At 38.8% G+C, this 14,689-nt stretch overlaps 1 protein-coding gene across 1 annotated transcript in view; it reads left to right on the top strand.

Moving 5' to 3' along the window:
* The window catches only part of LOC124607281 (proton-coupled folate transporter-like), a 326,877-nt gene that overhangs the window by 193,270 nt on the left and 118,918 nt on the right, over nt 1-14,689 (top strand). The window contains exon 5 of the mRNA XM_047139560.1: nt 10,015-10,201. Within this exon, the coding sequence (XP_046995516.1) occupies nt 10,015-10,201 (187 nt within the window). The remainder of the gene's footprint in view (nt 1-10,014; nt 10,202-14,689) is intronic.

The raw sequence follows: 14,689 nt of genomic DNA, 5'->3' as shown, positions 1-14,689 counted from the left end.
TGGGTTGCATGACTCACATGTCTCTTCCAGTTGACTCATACACTGTGTGTACAGCCAATCCTCTTCTTTAGGGCATCAGATACGTCACTCTCACTGTTTAATTCTTCTCTGAAGACTGTATCAGGTTAAAGAGAATAACATTAACCAACTCTCTATTCTTGAAATAAATCATGTACTTGTAGAATCTTTTCAGTTCAACATGAAGTAAGAGTCTCTATACAATACACACTTCATCTGTCTCTGTAACAATACTCACGACACCACAAACCACAGAACATTCTACAAACACTCTTTGACTTTTTGATATAAATTCCAGGGTGCTGCTTGTAACCACTTGTTGGGGCCACTCGTCTGACACAGTTCCTGGCTTCTCGTGACAGCTGCCCCTCCTGCACTCACAGATATGTGTGGCACAGTAAAAAGGCTCTCTTACCCTCATCATTAAAATATTGAATGTTCGAGATGCTGGAGAGCCAAGTGTTTCTAGAAATTACCCAGAAATTCTCAAAGCACTACATATCCCTCCCCTTAGCTCGAACATGCAATATTTTACACGCATTCATCATGTACATTAATATCTATCACAACACTAATTTATATTTCAATCAATATACAGTATATCTCTTTTAGTCCTTGTGTACTTAATACCTAGATTTTCCTTTTCTTGTTTTTGTTCATTTTGACAATAACTATCTGAGCATTTCACCCAATGTTGGAGTTAGTGCCTTTATGTCTAGGAATTGTGCGGACAAAATTTTTGTTTTCCGATCTCAAATTCCAGGTGGCATAGACTTTTGATTGCTTCATTCTTTAATATAATTTTCAAAATTATCTTTTCTTTAGTACTTAACAGTCTCATTTCCTACAGCAACTTGTAGTCTGGAGGAAACTCTGGAGAAAAAAATGAATGTGTTCTTTCTGACTCTCATAACTCATAATAACGCTGTCAGTGTAAAGAATCCAAACTTACCAGAATAATCTGTATAGAATTGTGTGACTTCTGTCACAATACTGTCCTTCCCTTCAGGCTCAGTACCTATACTTTACCTCCGGGTTGCTCCTATGGATGCACTACCTCCTTCTGTTTTGGTAGGTACTTCCCTTTCTTATTCCTATATTCTATGGTACAGGTCAATCCCCTTCTTGGTGCCCCTGCCCGAACAGTATAGGTCAGCCTCTCTTCGGTCTGCCTATCTGCCCTTCTCTTCATTCAATAAAAGCTGGGTGCACCCCCTTATCCTTTGTGAGTAGGCCCCATGGATCATTACCCTAGTATACATGTTTATGTATACTGTTGCTAAATACTACATGGCAGAATTCAATTCTACCTCACACTTCACTCTTACCTCTGGGGACCTTATTTGATCCCCTAGAGTCCTCCACTACTTTTCAACTTCTACACTTTCAGCAGACCTCATATTTATATAAAATTCAATATACCATACCTTTTTTTATTCTATACTTGTCCCACTATCCTACAAATCATCAGAACAAATATTTGACTGATATTTCTAAATAATTATCACCATTAGTTCCTCCCTGGCTTAAGTGCTGGCAGGTCGACAGACACACAAACAAACACAAACATACACACAAAATTCAAGCTTTCGCAACAAACTGTTGCCTCATCAGGAAAGAGGGAAGGAGAGGGAAAGACGAAAGGATGTGGGTTTTAAGGGAGAGGGTAAGGAGTCATTCCAATCCCGGGAGCGGAAAGACTTACCTTAGGGGGGAAAAAAGGGAAAAAGGACGCGTATACACTTGCACACATACACATATCCATCCACACATATACAGACACAAGCAGACGTATTTAAAGACAAAGAGTTTGGGCCAAACTCTTTGCCTTTACAAATGTCTGCTTGTGTCTGTGTATGTGCGGATGGATATGTGTGTGTGTGCGAGTGTATACCTGTCCTTTTTTCCTCCTAAGGTAAGTCTTTCCGCTCCTGGGATTGGAATGACTCCTTACCCTCTCCCTTAAAACCCACATCCTTTCGTCTTTCCCTCTCCTTCCCTCTTTCCTGATGAGGCAACAGTTTGTTGCGAAAGCTTGAATTTCGTGTGTATGTTTGTGTTTGTTTGTGTGTCTATCGACCTGCCAGCACTTTCATTCGGTAAGTCACATCATCTGTGTTTTTAGATATATTTTTCCCACGTGGAATGTTTCCCTCTATTATATATATATAAACATATATATATATGAACACAAAATCAAATAGGGGTAATGCAGGAGTAGGTTTAATAATGAATAGGAAAATAGGAATGAGGCTAAGCTACTACAAACAGCATAGTGAACGCATTATTGTGGCCAAGATAGACACAAAACCCACACCTACTACAGTAGTACAAGTTTATATGCCAACTAGCTCTGCAGATGACGAAGAAATTGAAGAAATGTATAATGAAATAAAAGAAATTATTCAGATTGTGAAGGGAGACGAAAATTTAATAGTCATGGGTGACTGGAATTCGGCAGTAGGAAAAGGGAGAGAAGGAAACGTAGTAGGTGAATATGGATTGGGGGTAAGAATGAAAGAGGAAGCTGCCTGGTAGAATTTTGCACAGAGCACAACTTAATCATAGCTAATACTTGGTTCAAGAATCATGAAAGAAAGTTGTATACATGGAAGAAGCCTGGAGATACTGACAGGTTTCAGATAGATTATATAATGGTAAGACAGAGATTTAGGAACCAGGTTTTAAATTGTAAGACATTTGCAGGGGCAGATGTGGATTCGCACCACAATCTATTGGTTATGAACTGTAGATTAAAACTGAAGAAACTGCACAAAGGTGGGAATTTAAGGAGATGGGACCTGGATAAACTGACTAAACCAGAGGTTGTACAGAGTTTCAGGGAGAGCATAAGGGAACAATTGACAGGAATGGGGGAAAGAAATACAGTAAAAGTAGAATGGGTAGCTTTGAGAGATGAAGTAGTGAAGGCAGCAGAGGATCAAGTAGGTGAAAAGACGAGGGCTAGTAGAAACCCTTGGGTGACAGAAGAAATATTGAATTTAATTGATGAAAGGAGAAAATATAAAAATGCAGTAAATGAAGCAGGCAAAAAGGAATACAAACGTCTCAAAAATGAGATTGACAGGAAGTGCAAAATGGCTAAGCAGGCATGGCTAGAGGACAAATGTAAGGATATGGAGGTTTATCTCACTAGGGGTAAGATAGATACTGCCTACAGGAAAATTAAAGAGACCTTTGGAGAAAAGAGAACCACTTGTATGAATATTAAGAGCTCAGATGGAAACCCAGTTCTAAGCAAAGAAGGGAAAGCAGAAAGGTGGAAGGAGTATATAGAGGGTCTATACAAGGGCGATGTACTTGAGGACAATATTATGGAAATGGAAGAGGATGTAGATGAAGATGAAATGGGAGATATAATACTGCATGAAGAGTTTGAACAGAGCACTGAAAGACCTCAGTCGAAACATGGCCCCGGGAGTAGACAACATTCCATTAGAACTACTGACAGCCTTGGGAGAGCCAGTCCTGATGAAACTCTACCATCTGGTGAGCAAGATGTATGAAACAGGCGAAATACCTTCAGACTTCAAGAAGAATATAATAATTCCAATCCCAAAGAAAGTAGGTGTTGACAAATGTGAAAATTACTGAACTATCAGTTTAATAAGTCACGGCTGCAAAATACTAATGCGGATTCTTTACACTTAGTTATTGTCTTAAAGAAGCATTTTGAGTGTTAAAATCCCCTCTTTGAGCATCTAACTTAGCATTTAGTTCTTTTCTTAAAGAAGCATTTTGATCAATTAGTTGTTTTCTTAAAGCTGCTGAATCTGCTATCTGGGCTTTAAGTAAATTTACTATCTCAGACCAGTCTGGCACCTCCTTTCTCACTGTCAAAGCCATGGCTGGTTCTGAAGTTTCCCCTGTTTTTTGAATGCTGTCTATATCCCTATCGATTTTCGACCTAGTGATCATCCAAAACAACTTCACCTTTAAATGTACTAGCTACAGTACTATAGTCTTTGAACAGTTTCCTCTTTATTTTTTTTTCCCCTACTCGAACAATTATTGTCTTTTGCTCACCTGGCATAGAGTTTTCGGCCGCGTTGGGTCGGTGAGCAGGTGTTGAATCAGCACCGGTGAATAGCACAGGCACTGGCAGCATCGAACGTTGGTTATGACATCAGCGTCGGTGTCAGCGAGCCATTGCAGTCAGCAACAGTGGCGGTTTACTGCAATGGCGTCAGTGGCTGGTTACTGCGTCGGCGTCGGCTGGTTTCTGCATCGATGTTGGTGGCTGGTTACTGCGTGTGTGAGAATTGCTTCGTCCCCACACACAAATCTTATTAATCGAAAAGTTGAGATCTTTCCTCCGTTCTTTTGATGTTTTTACCTTCTCCTGTCTTATATTCTATTGCATTCACAACTTTCTTCCTTTGGTTTAGTAGACACAATGCAATTACTCGAAACAGTTTCTCTGTCTTGTTATGCCTGGTTGCTATGGTAACTCAGATATCTTCTCCCCGTTTTTGGCTTATAATGTTCCTTTTTCTTCGAGTCCTGTCACTTGGTTGCTACGTTCTAATGCTTTCTTGGATGACAAAAGACAGTGCTGTGTTGGGTTGCACGACTCACATGTCTCTTCACATTGTGCATACAGCCGATCCTCTTCTTTGGGTCATCAGCTATGTTGCTCTCACCGTTTAATTCTTCTCTGAAAACTGTATCAGGTTAAAGGGAATAATATTAACCAACTCTCTATTCTTGAAATAAATCATGTACTTGTAGAATCTTTTCAGTTCAACAACAATATATTTTCAACTCTCGTCTGAAAGTAACAATTATTCTGTACAAGCTCCAGCAAGCCAACTGGTTCCAAGATAAATGTTAGAATCAACAAAACACCCATACAATTACATACGTGCTGCCTCATGCAGAGCCAAGACATGAAGTAACAGTCTCTGTACAATACACGCTTCATCTGTCTCTGTAAAAATTATCATGACACCACAAACCACAGAATATTATACAAGCACTCTTTGACTTTTTGATATAAATTCCTAGGCGTTGCTGGTAACCTCTCATCGGGGCCACTCATCTGATGCAGCTCCTGGCTTCTCGTGACAGCTGTCCCTCCTGCACACACAGATATGTGTGGCGCATTTACTGCTCTCTCACCCTCATCGTTAAAATATTGAATGTTCGAGATGGTGGAGAGCCAAGTGTTCTAGAACTTACCCTGAAATTCTTTAATCACTACACATTCTCCGACTGTGTTTCGACTACCTCTCAGTGTGCCCTGAAATGAGAAATGTCCTACCCACTATCCATCCCACTCTTTCCACAGTGGTATTCCACCACCCACAGAACCTACACAATATTCTCGTCCATCCCTACACAGGGTGTATATGACCTGGGACAACCGGGAGATCCGGGAAAAACCTGGGTATTTTTTCGTTTACCTTTCTTGCGTCAAATGAAAACAAATAGATTTCTTTTGCTGGGAGCTATCATGTGACTTAAAATAAATTCACATAATTACCGAGGACTAAAATGTGTTATTGGTTTCAGTTTTCTGATTTTATGTTATTTGAACATAATTGATAGTCAAGCAGTAATTATCTTTCAGAACAATGAAACTATTTTTGCCAGTTCACTATAGGAATTTGGCCTTTATTGATCTCTTCACAGAGGCAGTCAAATTTTTGATATGAAGTGTTTCATTCTGCAGTATTGGCAAGGTTCAACTGTTTGCTGAATTTCAAGTGCATGTTTTCATCTCATGGTTCATATGGCATTATGCAATAATAAAGAGCCAAACATGAGATAATACAGTACTGGTACTTCCAGAAAACTGGCATCCAGAAGACCACACTGAAGAGTTTAATACCAAGTGGGGACCTACTTTAGTGTGAATCTGCACATACAAATGTGCACTTTTGGCCAAATTGTGCATTAGAGTATGGTTTATGCAGTTCTGTCACACTCGCAGTATTCTTGGATGTCCTTTTCTGTTTTTGCCATAAGATCTCATAATGCTATATACGTACAAATATACATAAATGTTTACTTCAAGATCACTAAGCAGGCAAATTTGGTCAGTAGTATTGAATTAAATGTTTCACAGTATAATGTAAGTTTGCTCACCAAGTGATGGCTGGAGAACACATCCATTAAAAAAAAAAAAGGTTTCACTTATGCAAGCTTTCGGAACCTGTGGCTCCTTCATCCAGCAGAAGGGTTGAAGGGGAAGGAAGAGGGGTGTAAGGGAAGGAAGAGAGGTCTAGGGGAAGGAACTGGAGAGGTTTAGGAAAAGGAGTGAGTTTGGAAAAGTCACCCATAACTCTGTGTCAGGGGAGACATACCAGACGTTATGAGAATGAAAGACTGATTGTAGGGGACTGCACCTGGGAGCTTAAAGATGGAAGACCTGGTAATATGGAAGACAGAGATTATCGTTAAAACATTGCGCATGAGTTAATAAGAATGAAAATATAAGTGCATTGTTTGTAACAGAGTGCCTCCACAGCACAGTGGACGTGTGATCTGGCAGAGGGAAAACTCCATCACACAAGATCTTGAACTCCAGATAAACAGTGAAAATAAGGGGGGGGGGGGGGGGGGGGGATAGTGAGATTTCACAAGGTTTCACTGTAATCCTGTGGACTGCTAGATGGAAAACAAAGAGCACAAATTTTTCAAGTGATCAGCCATGCAGGAGCTCATGACAGCAATATCATCCAGATAATTAATGCAACACAGGACAGGCATAGTCAATTGCTCTAAAAATCATTTGAAAATAGCAGGGGTGCTGTCCACCCCAAAAATTAGGTACACATATTGATAGAGACCAAAAGGAGTATTCAAAATCAGAAATAACAGAGACTCTTTGTCCACAAGATCCTGCAGATACACTTCAGACAAATCAATTTTAGAAAAATACTTGCCACTCAATATTTTTGCCAACAGTTCCTCCTGGTGTGGGAGAGTGTACATATCCACAATTGACAGCACGTTGACAGTGGCACTGAAATGGCCACAGAGGCAAAGTTTCCCAAGCAGCTTCTGAACTACAACCAGCAAAGATGACCATTCACCAGCCATGGCAAGTTGCACCATCCCTAGAGATGGAAGTCTGTTCAGTTCTGCTTTCACTTGATCTTTAGGGTGACAGGAATAGGATGCACATGGCAAAATGAGGCCAAACCATGGATTTCAAAGAAATACAAGCAGAAAAATGTGCAGCACATCCTGTACCTTCTGAAAACAAGTCCAAAAACTCTTCACACAGTGTTTCCATTTGAGGATATGTTACTTGATTGGACACTAGGTAAATTGTGTCAGTGACAGAAAATCCAAATGTGTCAAATGCATCCATCCCAAACAAGTTCTGAACACTGACATCAGCAACCACCAAAAATGTAATGGAACAAACAACTGACTCACAAATGGCAGATACCGTAAATTGTCCCAAACACACAATGTTCTGTTTGTTATAACTGACTAGCTTCTGCATGGCCAGTGTCAGTGGGAGCAAGCCTAAACTCATGTAAATTTGAGAATTCAATAATGTTATTGCATCAGTGTTGATTTGTATCTGGAGCACTTGGCAAAAAACACTGAACTCGGTAGACAACTTGGAGGGATGTCACAAGCATTGGAATCACACAGTTTACATCCATGTCCATATCCTGAGCAATTTTCTTCGAATGACACAGAAAGGCAATGTGGCATTTCTTCCAGCAAGCATTACAAGTAGGACAGTACTTAGGACACACTGAATGTTTGTGCTGGACAGAACAGAAAGGACAAGAGAGAAACAGAGAATGCTGATGCTGGTAGTGTGGTGATCCTGGCTGCTGGGGCTGGCCTTGGTCTGCTTGGCATTGGACGTGCATGTTCACCACTGTTGCTTTCTCATGGAAGCTATCTGTCATCCAAGTGGGCACATTTTGTTACACTATTGGCACATCGCCACACACTTCAGTTTTGTGACCTGCTGCCTGAGAAAATTCAACAGATTGTGCTATTTGCAAAACTTCAGACATTGGGGGGTTTTCACAGAATAAAACCTTCTGGCACACTTCCTTGTCCGGAGCTAACCAAATAATTACATCATGCACTATACAAGGGCATGAGTAATGAATTGACACTTATGGCTATGGCCATGAGGTTCAAGGTTCAGCCAGTCATTGTGTGACTGGTTTGGTTTCTTGTGGCTTCAGTACAGTTTAGCTCAAACTGCTGTGACATGCATTTGTTCGTGATGGTATTTGGACAATAAACTGCACATGTGATCAAAAGTGAGAGCTGCTGGTTCTTGTAAAGGGGCAAGATGACACAGTGATTGATACATTTTAGGTGGAATCCACAAGAGGAAGAAGGCTTTGCACAAATTTGAGTCTGTCACACTGAAAGCAAAAAAAGGCTGTGTGAGTCTTTTTTTGTTAACCTACTAAACGTTGACTGAATCATCATACAAAGGAAAAGTGGGTGGATGGATTAGTGGAATGATACCCTGTCTGTTAGTGAAAGCTGACAAAGTGATCGCTGGCAAAGTTAGCTATTCAGTCAGGACCATTAGCACGGTGTCCATAAGACTAACTTGATGACATTGCACTTAAAGACTGTGCATGTGAAAACTGTTCCAAACTCTTCGCCAATTGTGTAGTAACCAAGTAATATGCAAAACTGATCTAAGTAACACAAATAAAGTGTTTTTCATAAACCTCTGAACAATAACAGAAGTAAATCTCTCAGGAATCCACAAAGACACAGAACAACAGATGTTAAAGGTATAACTGGAAGAATGTGAGAGAGTCAGACAGCACTGGTCCATGCATATATATATATATATATATATATATATATATCTGTGTGTGTTAGTCATCCACAGGCAGTGTAGCAGAGACCGCACTGCGTGCACACCTCACACAGGTGGTCTCTAGCGGCTGGCCTGCACTGATACAGTTGGCGGCCAATTCAAGCATGCACACATGGCAACACGACCCTCGGCACACAAATCGCACACTAGTAGCAGGATACAACAGGATATATATATGTAATAGAGGGAAATAATGTTCCACATGGGAAAAATTTATCTAACATTCCACGTGGGAAAAATTTATCTAAAAACAAAGATTCTGTAACTTACCAAACGAAAGCGTTAGTATGTTGATAGGAGACAATAAAAAACACAAAAACACACACACAAATTTCAAGATTTCACAACCCCTGGTTGCTTCATCAGGAAAGAGGGAAGGAGAGGGAAAGATGAAAGGATGTGGGTTTTAAGGGAGAGGGTAAGGAGTCATTCCAGTCCCGGGAATGGAAAGACTTACCTTAGGGGGAAAAAAGGACAGGTATACACTCACACACACACACACACACAAACATATCCATCTGCACATATACAGCTGTATGTGTGCGAGTGTATACCTGTCCTTTTTTCCCCCTAAGGGGGATGCAGCTGTATATGTGCGGATGGATATGTGTTTGTGTGCGAGTGTTTTTATTGTCTCCTATCATCATACCAATGCTTTCATTTGTTAAGTTACATACGAGTGTATACCAGTCCTTTTTTCCCTTTAAGGTAAGTCTTTCCGCTCCCAGGATTGGCATGACTTCTTACCCTCTCCCTTAAAACCCACATCCTTTCGTCTTTCCCTCTCCTTCCCTCTTTCCTGATGAAGCAACCAGGGGTTGTGAAAGCTTGAATATTTGTGTGTGTGTTTGTGTTTTTTATTGTGTCTATCAACATACCAGTGCTTTATCGTTTGGTAAGTTAAAGCATCTTTATTTTTTATATATATTTTTCCCATGTGGAATGTTTCCCTCTATTAGATTCTTATTATTAGTATTATATACATCCATTGGGCCTTCAAAGCCTGGATGGGGATCTCCTAAAAACTGTTATTATTGTTATTATTATTATTATTATTATTATTATTATTATATTGTAGGATAAAGTAAGTGATTTTATGATTTTAATATTTTTTAAAGTTATTATAAAGTTGTTTGTTTAATTTTTAGGCTCAGTTTAGTGGAAGTATCTGTGAGTCTGAGTGCAATCACTGGCAATGCAGTATGTGCACCATTGTATAAAGCCTATGGATTTGTTGGCATATTTACAACTGCAGCTGGTCTGTGTTTGGTGGGCTTCTTTTACGTACTGTTCCTGCTACCAGAATCAATCACTCCACCACATTCTCAGTCAGAGGTAACTTTTTTTTTCCCTTGAGTCAAAGGTTGATTGACTTATTCATCTTGTTCTATGGATCCCATCATGAAGAAGAGCCTTGAGGGACAAAGAATGAATTGGGACATACATTAACTCTTAGAAGCAGCAATAATAAAGGGGATTACTAAATAATTTTCATTAAATGTCTGTACCCTGTTTGTGTGTACTCAAACCAAATTCAAAATAGTGAAATTAACAAGAATGTCACCAAATTTGAAAAAAGGCCCTGCTTCCTTAAATACAGCAAACAATGACTCATGATCTTGTATTGCTGGTGTAAACATCCATATTAATGTTTATCATAGAGCAATAACTATCTACGTACAATAAGAGAAGAGGCCTGTTTACAGTGAATGTTGCTATTTGTCAAGCTGCTAACAGTAATCTTCTATTCTTGAGCCTATGTAATCTGAAAATTTGTTGAAGGAGTGCTTAATAATGTGTTATTAATTTTCTTATGAATATGTATGGATCTCAGACTTTTGCTTTATGTTAGAAGAGTACTTGCTAAAGACCTTCACATAAGAATACATAATCCTTGTCTGAATTTTGGACAAGGATGCAAAGCCTATACTGACATTATTTTTCTTTCTTGTATTATGGTTGTATAAATCACTATGTACATTTATATTTATGTTATTTTATTTATTTATTTATTTATTATTTTTTTTTTACAATCGTATTGACCAACTAGGATCACATTAACAACTTCAGTTCCATTTCTTCCTTTGTTGTTATTTCCTATCTTTCCAGTATTCCCTCATTTTCCCCCCATGAAGTCTCTTTCTTTCTTCTGTCCATGTTGTTCCCGACTTTTTATTTCTTCTGCTTTGAAAACCCTCCAAATTCACCATTTTATTTTTAAAACAGTTTCTTTCTGCTATTTCTGATTCTTTGATGCTGTTTCTCTGTAGATCTTTCCTTACTTCTATAATCCATGTTATTGACAAGTTCTTCTTCCAGAAATATAGGAGTATTTATTTTGTTAGTCTATGTCCATCCATTCAGTAGAGGTGTCCAAAACTGGTTAATCTTCGTTTGGCCACTACTTCAGATATTTTCTCTATATTTTTGAATACCTCCTCATTACTTCTTATTTTCCTACCATCTGCAGTTTTTATTGCACCCTTTATTTTTCTAATAATCCTTCTCCAGGATTCTTCTTTATTAGCAACAAACATCATTAAGTAGTAAATGTAGTTGGAAATGAGGGTAATAATACTTAGGTCTTTGAGGAGGCTTTGGCAAGTTAGGAGATTATTTGAATTATACTGTATTCTTATTGCTTAGTTTTGGTGAATGAATACTTTATTTCCTTTAGCTGTATTCCCGACAAGACAATTCAATTGGGCAACAACAAGTGTAAGCATGCAAAATAAACTAGTATTCTGGTCTTCAACTAAGACATTGAGAGGTACTTTCAGATGCAAAACATGCCAAACTCAGCTTCATGATTTGATTAGCCATGTGTTGACTCCATGTTAGCTTGTTACCTAGTTGACCCTCTAAGCATTTTGGGTATACTTTTTTATTTAATGTATAACAAATATTGTTTATTTCTTGCCCTAACAGTTAATAGCAGGAAACCACATAATACAAGAAATTAAGATACTAATACTCTGTCAAAACACTGTCACAACAAGTTCTTATGGCATAGTGGGATTTATAACTTCTTAGTGGTGGCACAGAATGATTCTGCTGCCACCAGTTTACATTTCATTTAAGGACTGCAAGGGTAATGTAAGAAAAATTAGGACATGTTCAGAGAAATATAGACAGTTGTTCTTCTCTTGCTCCATTTGCTTACTTTCATTCTATCATGTCATATGGGATCATATTATGGAGTAATTTATCAAATTGAGCACAAGTATTTAGAGTGCAAAAGCATGTTAATAGGACTCATTTGTGGTGTAAATTCAAGAACATCAGTAGAAAACAGACCACCCTTAATTAAAAACCAGATTGGAGCAGCTGTTGCTACAATCACTGTAGACACACTTATCAACATTTGGGAAGAACTTGGCTATAGACTTGATGTGTGCAGTGTGACAAATGGTGCTCAAATTGAACATTTATAAGGTTCTTGGTAAAACTGTTTGAGTTGCTCTTTCATTTGACATATCATTTATAACTGTAAGTTTAATATAATAAATATTATAAAGCATTAAAACCCCAATATTCATTTATAAACACCCTGTACATAGTATAAGAACAAGCTACATAGAGACCTAGAATCACTTATCTTGGTACAAAAAGGGTCCAGTATTCAGGAACACACATTTTCAATAAATTGCCAACAGCCAGTAAAAACCCGATTTCAGATAAAGCAAATTTAAACAGAGTTGGAAGTGCTTTTTGGTTGGCAACTCCTTCTCCTCTGTAGATGAATATGTTAACAGGGGCTGTGAGAGCAGCATAAGTGAAATGTGTCTTAAATTTCAGTTTTTGACATCATTTGGTCATGCCAGTCATGATTAGGCATTTTGTGTATGATAAATTTGTTAAAAGTGCATACTATGTCTCATTCTGACAGTGTATTAATTCTGCAGATATTAGCAGTTCCAGTTTACTGAAATGTATTCACATATTTCACATATCTCCTGACAAATGATCAGAGAAGTGAGTATTACATTCAGATGTTCAATGTTCTTTGTGTTATATTTTCTGACATGTTCCACACCCACAGGAATCATCTCAACTTTAGGTATATGGAATGAAAACTGAATCTCATCTAATCTAATGTAACAAGAAAGGGAATGAGTAGTAGTTGTATGAGGTACCCTCCATCATGCACCATACAGTTGTTTGCAAAGTAGATGTAGATTTAGATTTTTGAAATAACTGTATATGGGTGGTATAAACAATGTAAGCCAAAATAAATCTAGTTCATTTTTATTGGATTGTTTATTGGTATGTGCAGCATTTGCTGTAACTGAGAACAAATAATCACTGGAATTGGTTGGCAGTGTTTCAGCATGTCATTATACAGGCCACAGATGTGCAGTCAATTTAAATATTCACATTGTTTGTATTGAAGCACATTAAAAAAAGAAAATAATTGTCACCCTGTGGAGAAAACACACTAATATTGTGTAACATTGCAGCTAGCCTTGATAATGGCCTGAATTGATTGCTACATTTCACCCTTTGATCCAAATAATCTCAGACATTCTATATGTGATTAAGATCCAGTGATGCACTGAGCTACTCCATGTGTGATAAAATGCCTGAGTGTTCGTCAGACCAGACATGTTGCATGCAGCCCTGTGAATGTGGCTATTGTTGTTAGGGAAGATGGAAGTGTTCAGAATACACTTTTCAAGAAGGTGTAGAAGAAAGGGCAACACTTGTTCACTGAGAATATTAAAATAAAGATGGTTCATGTTCACTGAACCTGAAGGAGTGAGCCCACATCACTGTATGAAATGCACATCAAAACATCACAGAACCCCCCTATAACCAGAAAACATTGACCCTACTTCTTTGGGCAAAGCACTCAGTGCAATCATTCATTTGGAAAGAGGCATAATCTTGATTTAAACACTTGAGGAGTAAAGGAGACCACTTACTGATAAACAGAAGTGTTGAGTTGTCGGCAGACACACTCAAGAAAACATGGGTGGGAGGGGTAGAGAGAGAGTGAGAGAGGCAGGGGCCAGGAAGAAGGCTTGTGGGTGGGTGGCCAGCAGCTCATTGGGAGACAGCTGATTTGCCAGCTACAAATGCAGGAGGGAGGAGTGGCAGGTGCACATGAAAGGCATGTGACCCACAGGTGCCAAAGTTGGTGGGGAGTAGTGCACACTGAAGGTGACGTAGGGTCATGTATTACAATGGGTGATAGGATGATAGGATGGAGGAAGGGGAAACTGTTGGGCAGAGTGTGCAGGGTGAAGGGACAGTGGGTTACTGGAGACTGATTGAGCCCAGGATGATTACAGGAGAGAAGGACAGTTGCAAGGGCTACTCCCATCTGTATAGTTTAGAGAAACTGATGGAGTAGGTAAGGATCAAGATGCCAGGTTTCTAAAGCAGCCATTGAAATTGAGCATGTTATGCCCTGTTGCATGTTGTACTACTGCCCCACAACAGCCCCACCCATGAAGAGATCTAAGTACACAATGTTGAATGTGGGGAACTTCAAAATATATTAGTTGTATCTCATGATCACACTTCTGCAAGCAGCTACCACTGAATATTCCTTACCAGTTACTGATGAAAAATGCTGCAGAAGATGATAAACTCCTGCATAGTATGAATACTAGACTCCACAGGTTTCCAGTATGGGTTGAGGAGATTCATTCTACCCAGGATAATTTATCATTACTGAAGGTGACAGAACAATAAACATTCATATGTAAGCATAATGAAATTGATAATCTCTATTTTATTATTGTTATTTTTTGCTCACAGATGTCAGAAAAATGTAGTTTGTGATAAAACATTATTGTGTTCCTAAAAGTCACTAAT

Source organism: Schistocerca americana, chromosome 3, assembly GCF_021461395.2.
Source record: "Schistocerca americana isolate TAMUIC-IGC-003095 chromosome 3, iqSchAmer2.1, whole genome shotgun sequence".
NCBI lineage: Eukaryota > Metazoa > Arthropoda > Insecta > Orthoptera > Acrididae > Schistocerca > Schistocerca americana.
The sequence above is the reverse complement of the archived record's forward strand: the minus strand, read 5'-3'. Positions and strand labels throughout refer to the sequence as shown.